The 14007-nt window shown below is 42.3% G+C and overlaps 1 protein-coding gene across 4 annotated transcripts in view; it reads right to left on the reverse strand.

The window, feature by feature from the left end:
* Positions 1 to 11348, reverse strand: part of Esyt2 (extended synaptotagmin 2) — a 94171-nt gene extending 82823 nt beyond the window's left edge. For 2 of the 4 annotated variants that reach the window (XM_032908360.1, XM_032908359.1), the window contains exon 1: positions 10886 to 11347. In XM_032908360.1, coding sequence (XP_032764251.1) covers positions 10886 to 11215 — 330 coding nt within the window. In that variant the 5' untranslated portion in view covers positions 11216 to 11347. Of the gene's footprint in view, positions 1 to 8908; positions 9338 to 10885 lie in introns of those variants that run through there. The other 2 variants (XM_032908358.1, XM_032908361.1) reach the window with 2 other exon arrangements.
* Between the last annotated feature and the right edge of the window lie 2659 nt (positions 11349 to 14007).

A 14007-nucleotide genomic window follows, 5' to 3' on the forward strand; every position in this document is an offset into this window, starting at 1 on the left:
ATATATTCTATATCAAAACACTCAATTCTTAGGTACTAGGGCTACAATAGAAAATGGAAATAACCCATTGAGAGAGTGTTTGCTACCACGTACAAGGATCCTAGATTCAACTCCCAATAGCGTACAAACAAAAATCTGGTAGATAACTTCTTAGCGACAACATAAAATAGATACACTATAGTGAAACAAAAACTTCAGGGCTTCTAGGTCTATTCCAATTGAAGTGGGAACAGAGGCAGCAAAGGGTATCTACAGTAGTGAGAGAAGTGTCTAAGGCCAGAAGGCTAGAGCACATCAGTCAAAGCTGCACATGTCTGTTAACTCAGGTGGTGACCCAAGAACATGTTTGCTTGTCTGTGTCTAGCATTTCACTGAACCTTGCCTTACTCCAGCCTCACAGGATATAGTGAGGGTCATTTCAATTCTTTCTGATGAGGCCATCAGTTTATCCAAAAGCACAAAATTAGGAAGGGTGGCTCTCATTGAGGTGTGATTCACAAGGACCAGATCCAGAGTCTTAACTCTTGGTCTCTGCTGGCTACTTCTCACAATTAGCAATTAGAAATGAATGCATCCAAGGCATGAACTAGCCATGTGAGCAAACTTACAGAATAAGACAATCCAACAAGTCTCAGAAATCCCAAAGCAACTATCATCTTATTGTACTACATAAAACCACTATTTGAGATGAGAACATTCTTGTCAACAAATTTTAATATCGCCCACACAGGAAGAACATTCTGGAGTTATGACTCATTGTGGAGGGAATGTCTTTTGTAAAAGTCATTTTTTTATAAGAAGAGCTGGGAATAAACCTACCATGTCTTTTGTAAGAAGGCAACTTTATTTTTATGTGGATGAGTAATTTCCCTGCATGCAAGTCTGTGCACCATGTTCATGCCTGACTCCTGTGGAGGCCAGAAGAGAGCTCAAAGTCCTTGGAACTGGGTTATAGACAGTTGTGAACCTAGGAATCAAACCCAGGTCCTCTGAAAGAGTAGCTAGAACCCTTCACCTCTCAAGCCCCTTTATCATATCTCATAATGTCTTACCATTCAAAACAAACACTACCTTACACTTAGACATTTAAGTATATAATTATTATATCATTCTAATGTGTTTAAAAATCATCCATATAGCCTTTAAGTAACTCAAGTCTTCTTTTATAACTTGAAAAAACAGATGAAATCACTCAAAATCTAGTTTTATCTTTTCTGACCACATAATATCTAATACTCTTGCTTTTCAAATGTCTCTATCAAACAATAATATTTCCATAAGACAGACAATATCCCAAAAATCATAGTCATATTTCTGAAGATTAAAAAGATAACACCCACAAAATAATGTCCAATAGAGAAAGGAAAATGCAGTAAAATGTTGTTTTCTGAAAAAGAAAACCACACTTGGGTTGAAGATTCTGTAGACTGATTAGCTGATTGTAACTTCCTGAATGTGGAGTTTCATACACAAGAGCCTGAATTACCTAGATTTATCTTCAGTCGCCTGAAAAGCTATTTATTGCCTAGCTCTGTATCTACTACTAAGTTAATACAACCCAAAAGTTAAAAATGTCATTAGACAGATCTGAGATATACAAAAGTGATTACTTGGTAATAAACTGTTTACTAGATGTCCCCATCAATGTATTTGGTAAATACACCAAGTTAAGACTGTATTTACTCTGAGGGTTTAAAAGTTCATGCAATCACTATGTAATGGAGAGGGTGAAAATGACCTAAGTCATTGTGGGAATTGTAATCAATTTTCAATACGTTGGATGAATATCCTCATGCCAATTTCTAGTAGAGATGAAGTCTGGAAGAATCTAGTCCTTTGTGAAGTGAGTCTCAAAGACAGAATTTCTGATAGTTCTCCATTAGCAGGTATCAACAAACTTTTAACTAATAAAAGGCTTTTGATGTCTCCATGAGTGACAATTTAGGTTAGGAATTAATTCACAGACACAGCAATCAACCAGTTCTTCAAACCAGAAGCCCCAAAACACCCTTGCCTCCATGTCCCAGATTCCTCTTCATTATTTGTCTGCATATGTTTTGGATCAATTCAGAAGAAATTTTAGAAATCTATGGGTAACTCCTGTCCTTTCACTTACAAGTGCCTCGTAAGAACTCAGGCATGGTGGACCACACCTATAATTCCAGGTATTCCAGGGTCTGTAATAAAAGGATCCTCTCATCCAGGAGCCAGAGACTGGGAGGGACAACAAGGTGAAACCCTTCAAAAGTGTAGGAAAGAAAGCTAGGAAGGAAAACAGCAGAGGAAAGGCAAGACACAACATTCACTTAAGAGACATGTAGTTTTAAAATAAGCCATGAAAACATTGTTTTTTGTAGCTCTGAACCCTAAGGAAGATGTTGCAGCTTTTCTTGTCATTTACTAAAAACAAAACAGAAGAAAAAGAGAGTTCATATAACCAATTATATACTCAGGGCAACCTGAATTTGTTTCTGGGCCATGGTTACTTATATTTGTTACAAAGTAAACTTCCTCTTACTTTAGAACAAGAGCTGTTTTGTATCAAAAATACTATATGCATGCCTGCGTGGTGTGTGTGTGTGTGTGTGTGTGTGTGTGTGTGTAATATATATGTAATATCCCACATCCAAACATATCAGGACTAAGAAATGTTAGTCAGAGTAGCATACACCTATAATTCCAGATAGACAGAAGGCTGAGGCAAGTTCAAGGTCAGCCTGAGCTATGCAGTGAGTTTAAGGTCAGCAACTTAGCTCAAGAAAAATATTAAAATTAAAAAAGAGCTTGGCATGTACCTCAATAGTAGAAAGAACACTTGCCTCGTATATGCAAGGCCCTAGATTCAACCCCTGAAATTACTAAAAACTATATAGCTATATCTGTAGATATAAATTTCCTACCAAAATGTCAGTAATGGCTATCACTAATTAGGATTTGAGGTTACTTTTCCCCCCACATTTATTCTTCTTGGAAGCTTAAAATGTTCTTGAATGAGGGTATATTTTTTCTTACATCAGGAAAATTATGTTTCAAATACCTATAAATCCATTAACGTATGTTATAAAGAAAAATATAATTGAACATTTGTTAGAAAGAAAAGAAAAATTGCTGTCTGACTAAACAACAAGCACAGTCAATTTCGGTTTCAATTACAGCTTTACAAACATGAATGAAGGCTACTGGATGCTGTCGTACTCTGATCTCACACCAGCACTGTGGGATAGACTAGTCCTGGAGTTCAGTCACCAGGCACACACACACACACACACACACACACACACACACACACACACACAAAAACCTGACAGCACACACGGTGACCTAAAAGAGACTCTTTCCTCTGCACTGACACTTTCACTGTTGAACTAGATGGTCAGAGGCATTCCAGAAAAGAATGCCCATAAAGCATCCCTAAGAAAAAACAATTAACAGTAACACAGCACAAGACTAGAACTATCTGCACACATGGATAGCCATCAGTACACCTTATAGTTTTAATTCTTATCCAGAAACTCTTTGTTATCACTGAGTAAGCCTGGAGGTTAACACCTGTAATCCTAACACTTGGGAGACTTAGGGGAAAGTATGCTTTGAGTTCAGAAACAAATCAGGTCACACGGGGAGTTCCAGGAAGCCTAAGCTACAAGGCTTTTTGAGGTAAGGCCACCTCAAAAAGGAAATGAAAACACTTTTTTAACATTGGATTGATTTAAAGATTATTGCTATTGCCTTACTCAATGCACAAAATGCTCTAGAAGCATTCAGAAAGAACGAAAGGAAGGAAGGAAGGAAGGAAGGAAGGAAGGAAGGAAGGAAGGAAGGAAGGAAGGAGAGCATATACTTTACCAACTATGACTTAATAAAAAGGGCTATGTAACCTTTAAAAAAATCAGTAGTTCAGAGCCCAGAAAAATTAAAGTTTTACACCAGAGTTTTCCCAAACAAATGATCTTTAGTATACTTACCAATATAGAAAAGTACACAGCAACCTCATTTAGTTTATAATCTTCTGGACATCAAGGACATTTGAACATTACAGGCTAATTTTTATTAATTTTTTTAGTCCATTCATTTTTATGTGTTTTGTCTGAATATATGTATGTGAATCACGTGCATGTCTGGTGCCTAAAGAGGTCAGAAGTGGGCATATATCCTCTGGAACTGGAGTTACAGTTAACTATGAGCTACCATGTGGGTGTCTGTGGTCAAACCCAGATCCTTTGGAAGAGCAAGAAGTGCTCTTAATCTCTGAACCATCTCTCCAGCCTCTGGACTACATATTTAATATATTTTTCCTGAATGAAAAAACAGTTTTAGGGCTAGAGATATAACTCAGTTGGCAGGATGCTCACCTAGGCTATGGTCCTGGTCCTGAACTTCAGAACCATACAAACCAGACATGGTGGTATACACCTGTAACACACACCTGACACTAAGGAGCAGGAGGGAGGAGTATAATCCCCGGTTACACAGTGATTTGATGCTAGCCTGGCATATGTGAGACCCACTCTCAAATGAGGAAACAAAATAAAAGAATGAAACCGTAACTATTTTAATAATTTTTTAACTTTTACAAGACAAGAAAACCAGAAAAGAGTAGAAGGGAACTATTAATCAAAGGATATGAATTTCAGTTAGGAGGAATAGGTTCAGGGTATCTATTGTAGATCATGCTAACTCTATATTAATAACAGTTTTATGAATTTTTGAAAAGTACTAAGATTTTCCCATTATAAAATAGCAAACAAACCCATAAGCAACAGTTTTAAAACCCTATCCATGAATTGTGCTAGTTCCTTCAAATATAATCTATTCTAGAAAATAACAAAAATAAATGACCCTATTTTAAAAAAATTATAGGACTTGGTGCTGAATGAATACTAGTGTTGACAAATCTCAGTGGTTGAGAGTACTGGATGCTCTAGCAAAGGACCTGGGTTTGGTTCCAGCACCCAAACAGCAGCTCACAAACATTTATAATTACAGTTCTTGTGTATCTAACACCCTCTTTTGTCACTCCACAGGCACTGCACACATGAACATACTTAAAAATATGCAGGCAAAACACTAACGTAAAAATAAATTATTTTCAAGCCTCTTTTAAAATGAAATAAAAATAAGTAAATAAAAACCAAACGACAGCAAAACCAGGAGAAGATATCTATAAATAAAATGATGGGAAAATGATCTTGTGCAAAGACAACTACAGAGACATTAGCATTCTAAGAACTATGCTGCTTAGACTGGGAAACGGCTCAGCAGTTAAGACTGACTGTTCTTCCAGACAACCAGGGTTTGATTCTCAGCACCTACATAGTGGCTAACAATCTTCTATAAATACACAATTTCTACCTACACAAAATGTACAGGACAGAACACCATAAGTACTATTTTGCTTCAACGTTTTCTAGAAACTAAAGTGACAAGGGAATAAGTTCAAAACATGCTGTAAGTTTCCCTTTCAGATTTCACAAACTTACATCTGAGTACATTATGTTTCTTTGGTTATGCCCAAGCTCTACATGTCTACGGAACATGGGATATTTTTAATTAGGTACCTGCAAATTGCCAGAAGAGTATGGGCAACCCAAGGAAGGAACACCTTTCCTCCTCATTCTTTAGAGCCTATGTAAAGTTCAGAGAAAACATTCCTGTGTCTATTACTAAGAGTTTGGGCAGATCCACTGTGGGCACTTCTGCTCCTCATACCTGAGAGCCTGGGAGAGTCCAGTGGGAGCACTTGTATTCCTCAATCTTTATGATCTAAGTAGGGTCAATGGGCACTACTGGTTGTCCTTGCAAGGTGTATTGGCCTACTTTTTTTTTAAGACTTTGCCTGTGTGTGTGTGTGTGTGTGTGTGTGTGTGTGTGTGTGTGTGTGTGCACGTGTGTATGTAAGTTATGTACTTATGTTCTTTTTGAAACAGGGTTTCTTTCTCTGTGTAGCTCTGGCTGTCCAGGAACATCCCCTACAGACCAGGCTGCCCTTGAACTCAAAGATCCTCCTGCCTCTGCCTCTGCCTCCCAAACGCTGGGATTAAGGGGGCTGTGCCACCACCCTCCTACTGTTCCTTTTCTATAACGTGAAGAATTTAAAGCATAACAGATCTCAGTAGAGTTCTCTCCAGAGAAGGTGGTCCAGAAGAACAACTTCTAACTGTTCTCCATTGCTGCCTCCTGGACTCTGGGGCTTCTCTCTCACAGAACGTGCCATCATTGTCATTGTTCATACTGAATATGACACTCATTTTTTAAAAAATTGATTAACCATTTTATTTGTTTACATTTCAAATGTTATCCCCCTTCCCAGTCTCCCCTCCACCAATCCAACCCCATGCTCCTACCCTTTGCCTCTATAAGGGTGCTCTTCCATCCACCCACTCAATCCTGCCTTGTCCTAGCATTTTCCTACACTAAGGCATCAAGCCTCCACAGGATCAAGTTCCTCTTTCCCACTGATGCGAAATGAGGCAGTCCTCATATGCAGCTAGAGACATGGGTTCCTCCATGTGCACTCTTTGGTTGGTGGTTTAGTCCATGGGAGTTCTGAAGGGTTTGGTTAATTCTGCTGTTCTTCTTATGGGGTTGCAATCCCCTTTAACTCCTTCAGCCCTTCCCCAACTCTTCCACTGGAGTCCCCAGGCTCAATCCAATGGTAAGTATCTGCATCTGTCTTAGCCAGGTGTTGGCAGAGCCTCTCATAGAACAGTCATACCAGGCCACTGTCTGCAAGCACATCTTGGCATCAGCAACAGTGTCAGGGTTTGGTGTGTGCAGGGATGGAATGGATTGCACAGTGGGGCAGTGTCTGGTTGACCTTTCCTTCAGCCTCTGATCCATTATTGTCCCTGCATTTTCTTTTGACAGGACAATTCTGAGTTAAAAATTTTTAGATGGGGGGTTGGGGATTTAGCTCAGTGGTAGAGCGCTTGCCTAGCAAGCACAAGGTCCTGGGTTCGGTCCTCAGCTCCGGGAAAAAAAAAATGAAAAAAAATTTTTTAGATGGATAGGTGGCCCCATCCCTCCACTGGAAGTCATGTCTATCTACTGGAGGTGGTCTCTTTAGATTCTATCTTCCTGGTGTTGGGTATTTCAGCTAATGTCATCCCCACTGGGTCCTGACACTCAACTGAAAGAGAGGCTCCAGGAAAAAAGGCAGAGGGCCTTTTACCTCAAGTGCCTTTTGTTCTTGAATGGGATTTCATGCCTCCTGTGACAAACGTTTACATTCAACCTACAAGGTATTCTTATTCTTTCTTATTGGATGTCAGAACATAGCCATAGAACCTAATGTGGTGAAAGAATATACCAAGTGCTATTCCCAGTGTGCCCTGAGTCTGAACATGGCCTTCTGCCTTGTTTTCATGCTTTCCCAGTTATAACCTATATTATGTAGCAGCCACATAATATAGTATGTATTTAAATTGGTCTGTCCTGAGAAAGTTATGGGAAAGGGCTGTTAATATTCAGTACGTGCTTACTGGGGTTTGTTTACATGCTTATCTCATCATGTTTTTTTCTGAACTCAACCTTCCTTGGATCATTACTTTGTTATATTTTTGTATAAAAGTACACTGAAACTGAAGTAAGATGGTCCACAGCATTCAACTGCAGTCTGCCCATTCTTTCAGGCCCTCAAATCCCAAGTTCAGCAGACAAGATCTGCACAGGTCAGCTGGAAGTGAACAATATGCTGCCTGAGGCTATCACCAGCCTACCTACTAGACTGTCAGTTACTTCTACCTGGAAGGAACATAAATGTGAAGACAAGACGACTTTTTAAATTTCACCATAACAGTATGATTAAGTTCCTCTTTTGTCATGGAAATTAAAAAGGATATGATAAACTGTTAACAAAATACAAAAAAACCACACATAGTACATTGTAAAATTATAGGCACACAAAGCAATCTACACACTAGATTTATAGATTTACTTTGTATTTGTAAAGTGCTCATATTTGATCTAAGTCAAAATTTAAAATGAGAATAATACAACTAAAGCCTTAACATGGAGGCTGATAGGTACATACATGGTAAATTTAAATTTACTGTAGTTTAAACAACCCAGGTATTTGCCGATTATTTTAAGACACTATGTTCTAAGTTACTGGAACACTTAGAACACATAGGGCAATGCAATCTAATTGGCACAGCCTGTACCATCTGGGCATAACCAGGCACGAATGTAAAGAAGAAACTCAGCAGCACCTCCGCTTCATCCTTAGAGTGCTAGGAAGTACTCAGGTGAAAATAATTCAGCTCTATACCAAGCTGATATCAGTCCCAGAAAACTCTGTGAAAGTATCAAACAGCCAACTGTTCACCATGCACTCTTTTATTTACTTTGCTCTTAGATTATGGTATTGTATGTTGGCTGGAGCTACATTCTCCTAAACTTCCAGAAAAACACTGGGAAGAAGGCTGTCTCCCCCCAAAGGTATACACAGTAGGAGAACATATCCAAAGAAACTGGAGTGTTCTGATTCTCAACAGTCCTCACAATGATCACAAAAAGAACAACTTTCACCACATTAAGCAACAATGCACTCAAGAGGGTGATGTTTCTATGCCTGCAGCCTTAACATCAGTATTTACTGGCAGTCGTAAAAACAGGAAAGAATCACACTTTATTCTACCAAGTTCTGGGTTTTCAAATAAAAATATAAGTGCAGCATTGTCCCGATCCTTATTTTTGCTACATAAAATGAAAAACTGTGGGTGAATTTATCTAATGGTGGGAATTGGAAGTTGGTACTATACTAGCTCATATCTTCTCATGTCTCTTCTCCACAATGAGTCATAGTCATCAATGTGCATTACAGTCTTTGGCATGTATGTCTTGTTCAAGACAAATATCAAGCCACTATCCAGAACCCCAGGACCCAGATAAGCATGTTCGCACATACCTGTAGCCCCACCACTCTGTGGCTGAGGAGACCTGTCTCCAAACAACCAAACCAAACAAACAAAACTCTGCACAGGGTTGTCAATGTAGTTCAATGGTAGACCACTTTACTGCCATGCTGGAAGCTTTAGGTCTGACTCTAATACTAAAAACGAAAAACAAGCAGAAACAAAAACAAAGACAAAACTGGTCAATTACTCTTTTATTCCATTAAAATTTTGGCCTATTATGGCAGCAACTGTATTTTATTTCCTTTGTGAAAATATTTGCATTTCTGAACAATGTTTTAAAAGCTAGTCTACATCAATTGCTTAATAATCAAATTTCTGGACGTCAGTGCCACCCTGCTCTTGAAGACTTCAGTCTTATTTATGTTGTTGTTCGGTCATTTAACTACCAGTTTTTAACCAGCTTCTAGACAGCATTTAATTTAGCAGAGACACAAGACACCACTACAGCATTCTACTGTTTCTTGTTTTTTCTCACCTTGGCTACTCTAACTTCCTGTTTTTCAATACATTCCTTTTCTGCTAGCTAAATGATGTATCATACCAGTTGGTTTCATTTTCCAAAACATCCCTGTCCTACACATTCACCATGTATCTGCAGATTTTTAAGCTTCAAAAGTGCCTCACTATTATAGTTTTAAGTTTCAGTTGCTAACTGCTACCTATGTTATGTTCCTCTTGATTTGGGGAACTCTTACTTTTTAATTTTTGTTTTTTTGATATTTGTACCTCATATTCTATGCCATATTTCACAGGTGTTTCCTAGCTGGAAAGGTGGAGCATTCTCCATGTTCTTTCTCCACTTAAATTCCTTCATTCTCCCTTCTAAAACTCACTACTATCTACTTCCACAGACAATTACATCAAGCCTAATATTGTGCAACATTTCTCTTAAAATATGCACTATTTCCTTCTATCTGAAACACTCTTTGCTAAGAAAGACAGTGAAGAGAAAAAGATGATAAAGCCTTCTCCAATAGATTCGAATACTCAATAAGTAAAAAGCAATTTTAGGAAAAATAATATCATAACTTAATCATTACTTTTCACTCTTTCAAAACCTCCCTCTACATGTTCACTGTGGATCTTAAACGATCACATGAAAGTGTCTCGTCATCAGTCCGGTATTTTAAACAATGAAACAAACACTTCAATTCTTCTAACATAAGCTTTCCAGGAACACTTCAATCATGTTAGACACAGCTAAGAAATGAAGGAGTCTTCTTGATTTTTGTATTAACTTCTCCGCATTGGCTGTCACTACTTTTTAAATCAGAAAGGAGAATGTGGACATTTCCAGGCCTGCTGCGCCATGCTGGCAAAAGGTTTACAGAATCACTCGGGACAACAGAGATCTCAGTCAGCTCATTGACCACCAAGTGTGCTTCAGGGCAGTAGTGAGAGAGGAGGAAAAGGATCCAGCAACTAACAATGACCGATACTGCCAAGTTAGGAAGTATTCACTACCTGTGCACTTTGCTAGCGATGGGCGAGGACTGAAAGCCAGGAAGAGGACTGAGAACGGACACTCTCGGAGCAGATAACGACCAGGACACCTCCGCCCTGGATGAGGGTGGGGACAGCAATGAGGACACCTGACTTAGGTGGGGGAGGTGGGTGCGCTGACACAAATCAGACTCAGACGCAGGCCCTTGCTCAGAGCCGGCGTGAGCCACGGTGGCCAGAACCACCGCCACTCCCCGCCCCTGAGGAAAGCCGGTAAGCAGAGTGCTGACAGAAAACACCAGTTTAGGTAGGTAGACAGCGAAAGAAGTAGACAGCAGTAAGGTCACACACCTGACTTGGTCCAGGGTCCAGGTTGTGCGGACCCCGGATCGGACCGAGATTTGAGGCCAGCGGTAGCTGACACCTCACTTGGGCTGGAGCTTGAGTCCCCCCCACTCGTCCCTAAGAAGGGGAGAAGGGTGGTGCGGACCTGACTCCGCTCAGGTCGGGGGGACAACACTCACCCAGGCGGGCAGGTCGCAGGCTCGCACTCCCAGGCGCACGGCTTGCTCCTCGTCCTCCAACAGTGCCAGTGCGCGACACAGGCGGCTGGCCTTGAGGCCGCGGCTCCGGCGGCACCAGGCGAGCAGCCCGAGCGCCAGCAGCACCCAACTGAAGCTCAGCCCCAGGTAGCCGAGGGCGTACACCGGCAGCAGCAGCGCAAAACTGCGCGCCAGCTGCCCCAGCAGCCCGGGCAAGTCCACACTCAGCGCGCTGCCCGGGGCCTCGGGCTCAGAACGGCCCCCAGCCCGGCCAGTACCGGCCTCAGGCCCCTCGCCCCCGGCGCTGCTCATCGCCAGCCGCGCAGAGCACTCCTCCCTGCTGAGGCGGGCGCGGCTCTCCCACAGACAGCAGGTCGCTCTACCCCGCGCGCCAGCGCCCCACTGAGGGGGACAGCGGGCGCCACCGCTCCACTCCTCAAACGGGCGGGACTCGACGTCATCACGGTGCGCGAGGCCCTCCTCCACCCGAGGCGTCTCCGGGAGAGTGTCTAGTTTGGGCTGAGAGCGTGTTTTGGTGACACAATCACCGTGCGCCCGGCTCTTCCTTAAGGGGATCAACTGTTCAGAGACAGTCTACGCTGAAAAGAATCTGGGCGGGGCGAGATGTCAATCGCTAACCCGATCCCGCCCACTCTCCAGCGCCCTGGGAAAAGAACCTGGGGCGGCGAATGGACTGTGTGCATGGTGTCATCGCGCGGTCCGCCCCGCCCCGGCTCTAGTGTTCCTGCGCGGCTATTCCCCGGTCGTTACACCAGGAATGGGCCGCTGGCGACGCCATCACGCCAGGCAGGCCCCACCCCCTAACCTGTAGGGGCGGTTCCCTCTGCGCTCTAAGAGGGTGGGCAGCGTGCCAGACGGACACACCCGGACTTTGCTCCGTAGGAGGGCTGGAGAGGGAAGCGTGGCTTTCGCGGGTGTTGGAAGAGAGCAATGGCCCAGACGAGTTGGAGGGCTAGCGAGATGAGTCCTTTTCTAAAGTGTAGCGGCTTCTATTCGGGGCTTAGGCCAACCAACCTCTTGCCACTCCTAGCTCCCTGACTGAGAACTTGAACTTGCCGGTGCCTAGGGTAGGAGGATGGCTCCTGGGCCTGCCCGAGTGGAATGAGAACTTTGTGTCTGCTGCAATAAAATTCGATTTGCAGCCTTACTGTGTGGTGTCTGGCGCCTCTGTGTCTAGTACTCCTTCAGGTCTGATTTACCAAACAAAATGGGCCCAGTGAGCTTAGGGAAGCACAGTTGTCATGAAGGGGTTTTTTTTTTTTGTTGTTGTTGTTTTAAAAAGGCAGCCAGGGTCCACCCCCACCCACCCACTCCTTTTAGAGGACATATGTGAAGCTTGCACAAAAAAAAGGAAGGAAGGAAGGAAGGAAGGAAGGAAGAAGGAAGAAAGAAAAAAGAAAGAAAGAAAAAAAAAGAAAGAAAGAAAGAAAAGGAAGGAAGGAAAAAAAAGAAAAAAAAAAAAGACATCTACTTTAAAGTTTGCTGGAGAGGAGCTGTAAGAACCCAAGACCTGAGTCGATTCCCAGAATCCACATTTGGCTGTTCACAAGCGCCTGTATCTTCAGCTCCATGGGATCTAATACCTCTGGCCTCCGCAAGCACCTGTACACATGTGCACAGACACACATAGGTATACTTTTTAAGAAAAATTCCCAGGAGGATAATTCCACAACTATGACTGGAATGTTGCAGATTCAGAGCCAAGTTATCCCGGGCTGTATTTTGTTCCGTATGTATCCGTTCATTGCCTATCTCTTGTGTCTGATCTTATGCCACAATCCTTGTGATTCAAGTAAAAACCTTTTTGGAATGTATTAACAAACCACTGCCTTCCACCAACACAAAGTTACCAGTGTCATCAGTATCTGAAACCTACAGGAAACAAAGTTCCCACGTTTCTGCAACCTGATGTTTTTGATTCACCAATGTATTTGAAAAATGCCTTGGTTCCTGTAGTAAGTACTGAATGAACGAACAAATGCAAAGTCACCTGTGGAAGACTTTCCCCTGCATATGTGTGAATATATATTATAGCATTTCAGAAGTATGCCATGTTTGAGAGGGAGTAGTAGTCTGCTGGACAAAGGGTGGTAAACCAAGCAAGCTCCACTAAGTTCTATTGCTGCAGGGAAATGCCATGACCAAGGCAACTCATAAAAGGAAACATTTAATTGGGGCTGGCCTACAGTTTCAGAGATTAAGTACAGCATCATCGTGGCGGGGAGCACCATGGCATGCAGGCAAATATGGCACTGTAGAAGCAGCTGTGAGATTTACATCCAGATCTTCAGAAAGCTGGAAGAGAGAAGCCCTGGGCTCCTAATGGGCTTTTTGAAACCTCAAAGTCCACCTCCAGTGACACACTTCCTCAGCAAGGCCAACCTCCCAATCCTTTCAAACAGTGCCCCTTCCTGATGACCCAGGATTCAAATCTCTGATCCTATAGGAGCCATTCTTATTCAAACCGCCACACAAGAAGGGTATTTCCTTTTTTCTTTCACTTTATTTTGTGTGCCTCCAAATGAAATTACATTATGTAAACCATAAATATGCAAAATAGCAAATGGCAACCCACCTCCCCACATCAAGTTAATGCTCTGAATGCTGCTACGTTTGAATAACACCAAAATAAGAGATCCCAGGATGGAGAGACAGCTCAATGATTAAGAATGTTTGCTGTTGGGGCTGGAGAAATGGCACAGCCATTGAAAGCACTAACTGCTTTTTCAGAGGTCCTGAGTTCAAATCCCAGCAACCACGTGGTGGCTCACAGTTGGTTAACCGTGATAAGATCTGATACCCTCTTCTGGTGTGTCTGAAGACAGCTATAAATTAAGGGGAAAAAAAAGGACAAGAGCGCTTGCTGTTTTTTCAGAGGATAAGAGTATGGTTCCCAGCACCCGCGTTAGACAGGCATACAATAGGAATCAGAAGCATGAAACAGGCCCAAGGCTCGAGGAAGTCTAATGCAGCTCACCTCTCACACACCCTGGAGCCCAGAGGCTACAAGAACAGGCAGTCTGACTTACCTCCCATCTCAAAGTTTTGAAAAACTGTCTAACTGGAGATGCTATGCTCTTACC

This window comes from Rattus rattus, chromosome 7 (genome assembly GCF_011064425.1).
Source record: "Rattus rattus isolate New Zealand chromosome 7, Rrattus_CSIRO_v1, whole genome shotgun sequence".
Lineage (NCBI taxonomy): Eukaryota > Metazoa > Chordata > Mammalia > Rodentia > Muridae > Rattus > Rattus rattus.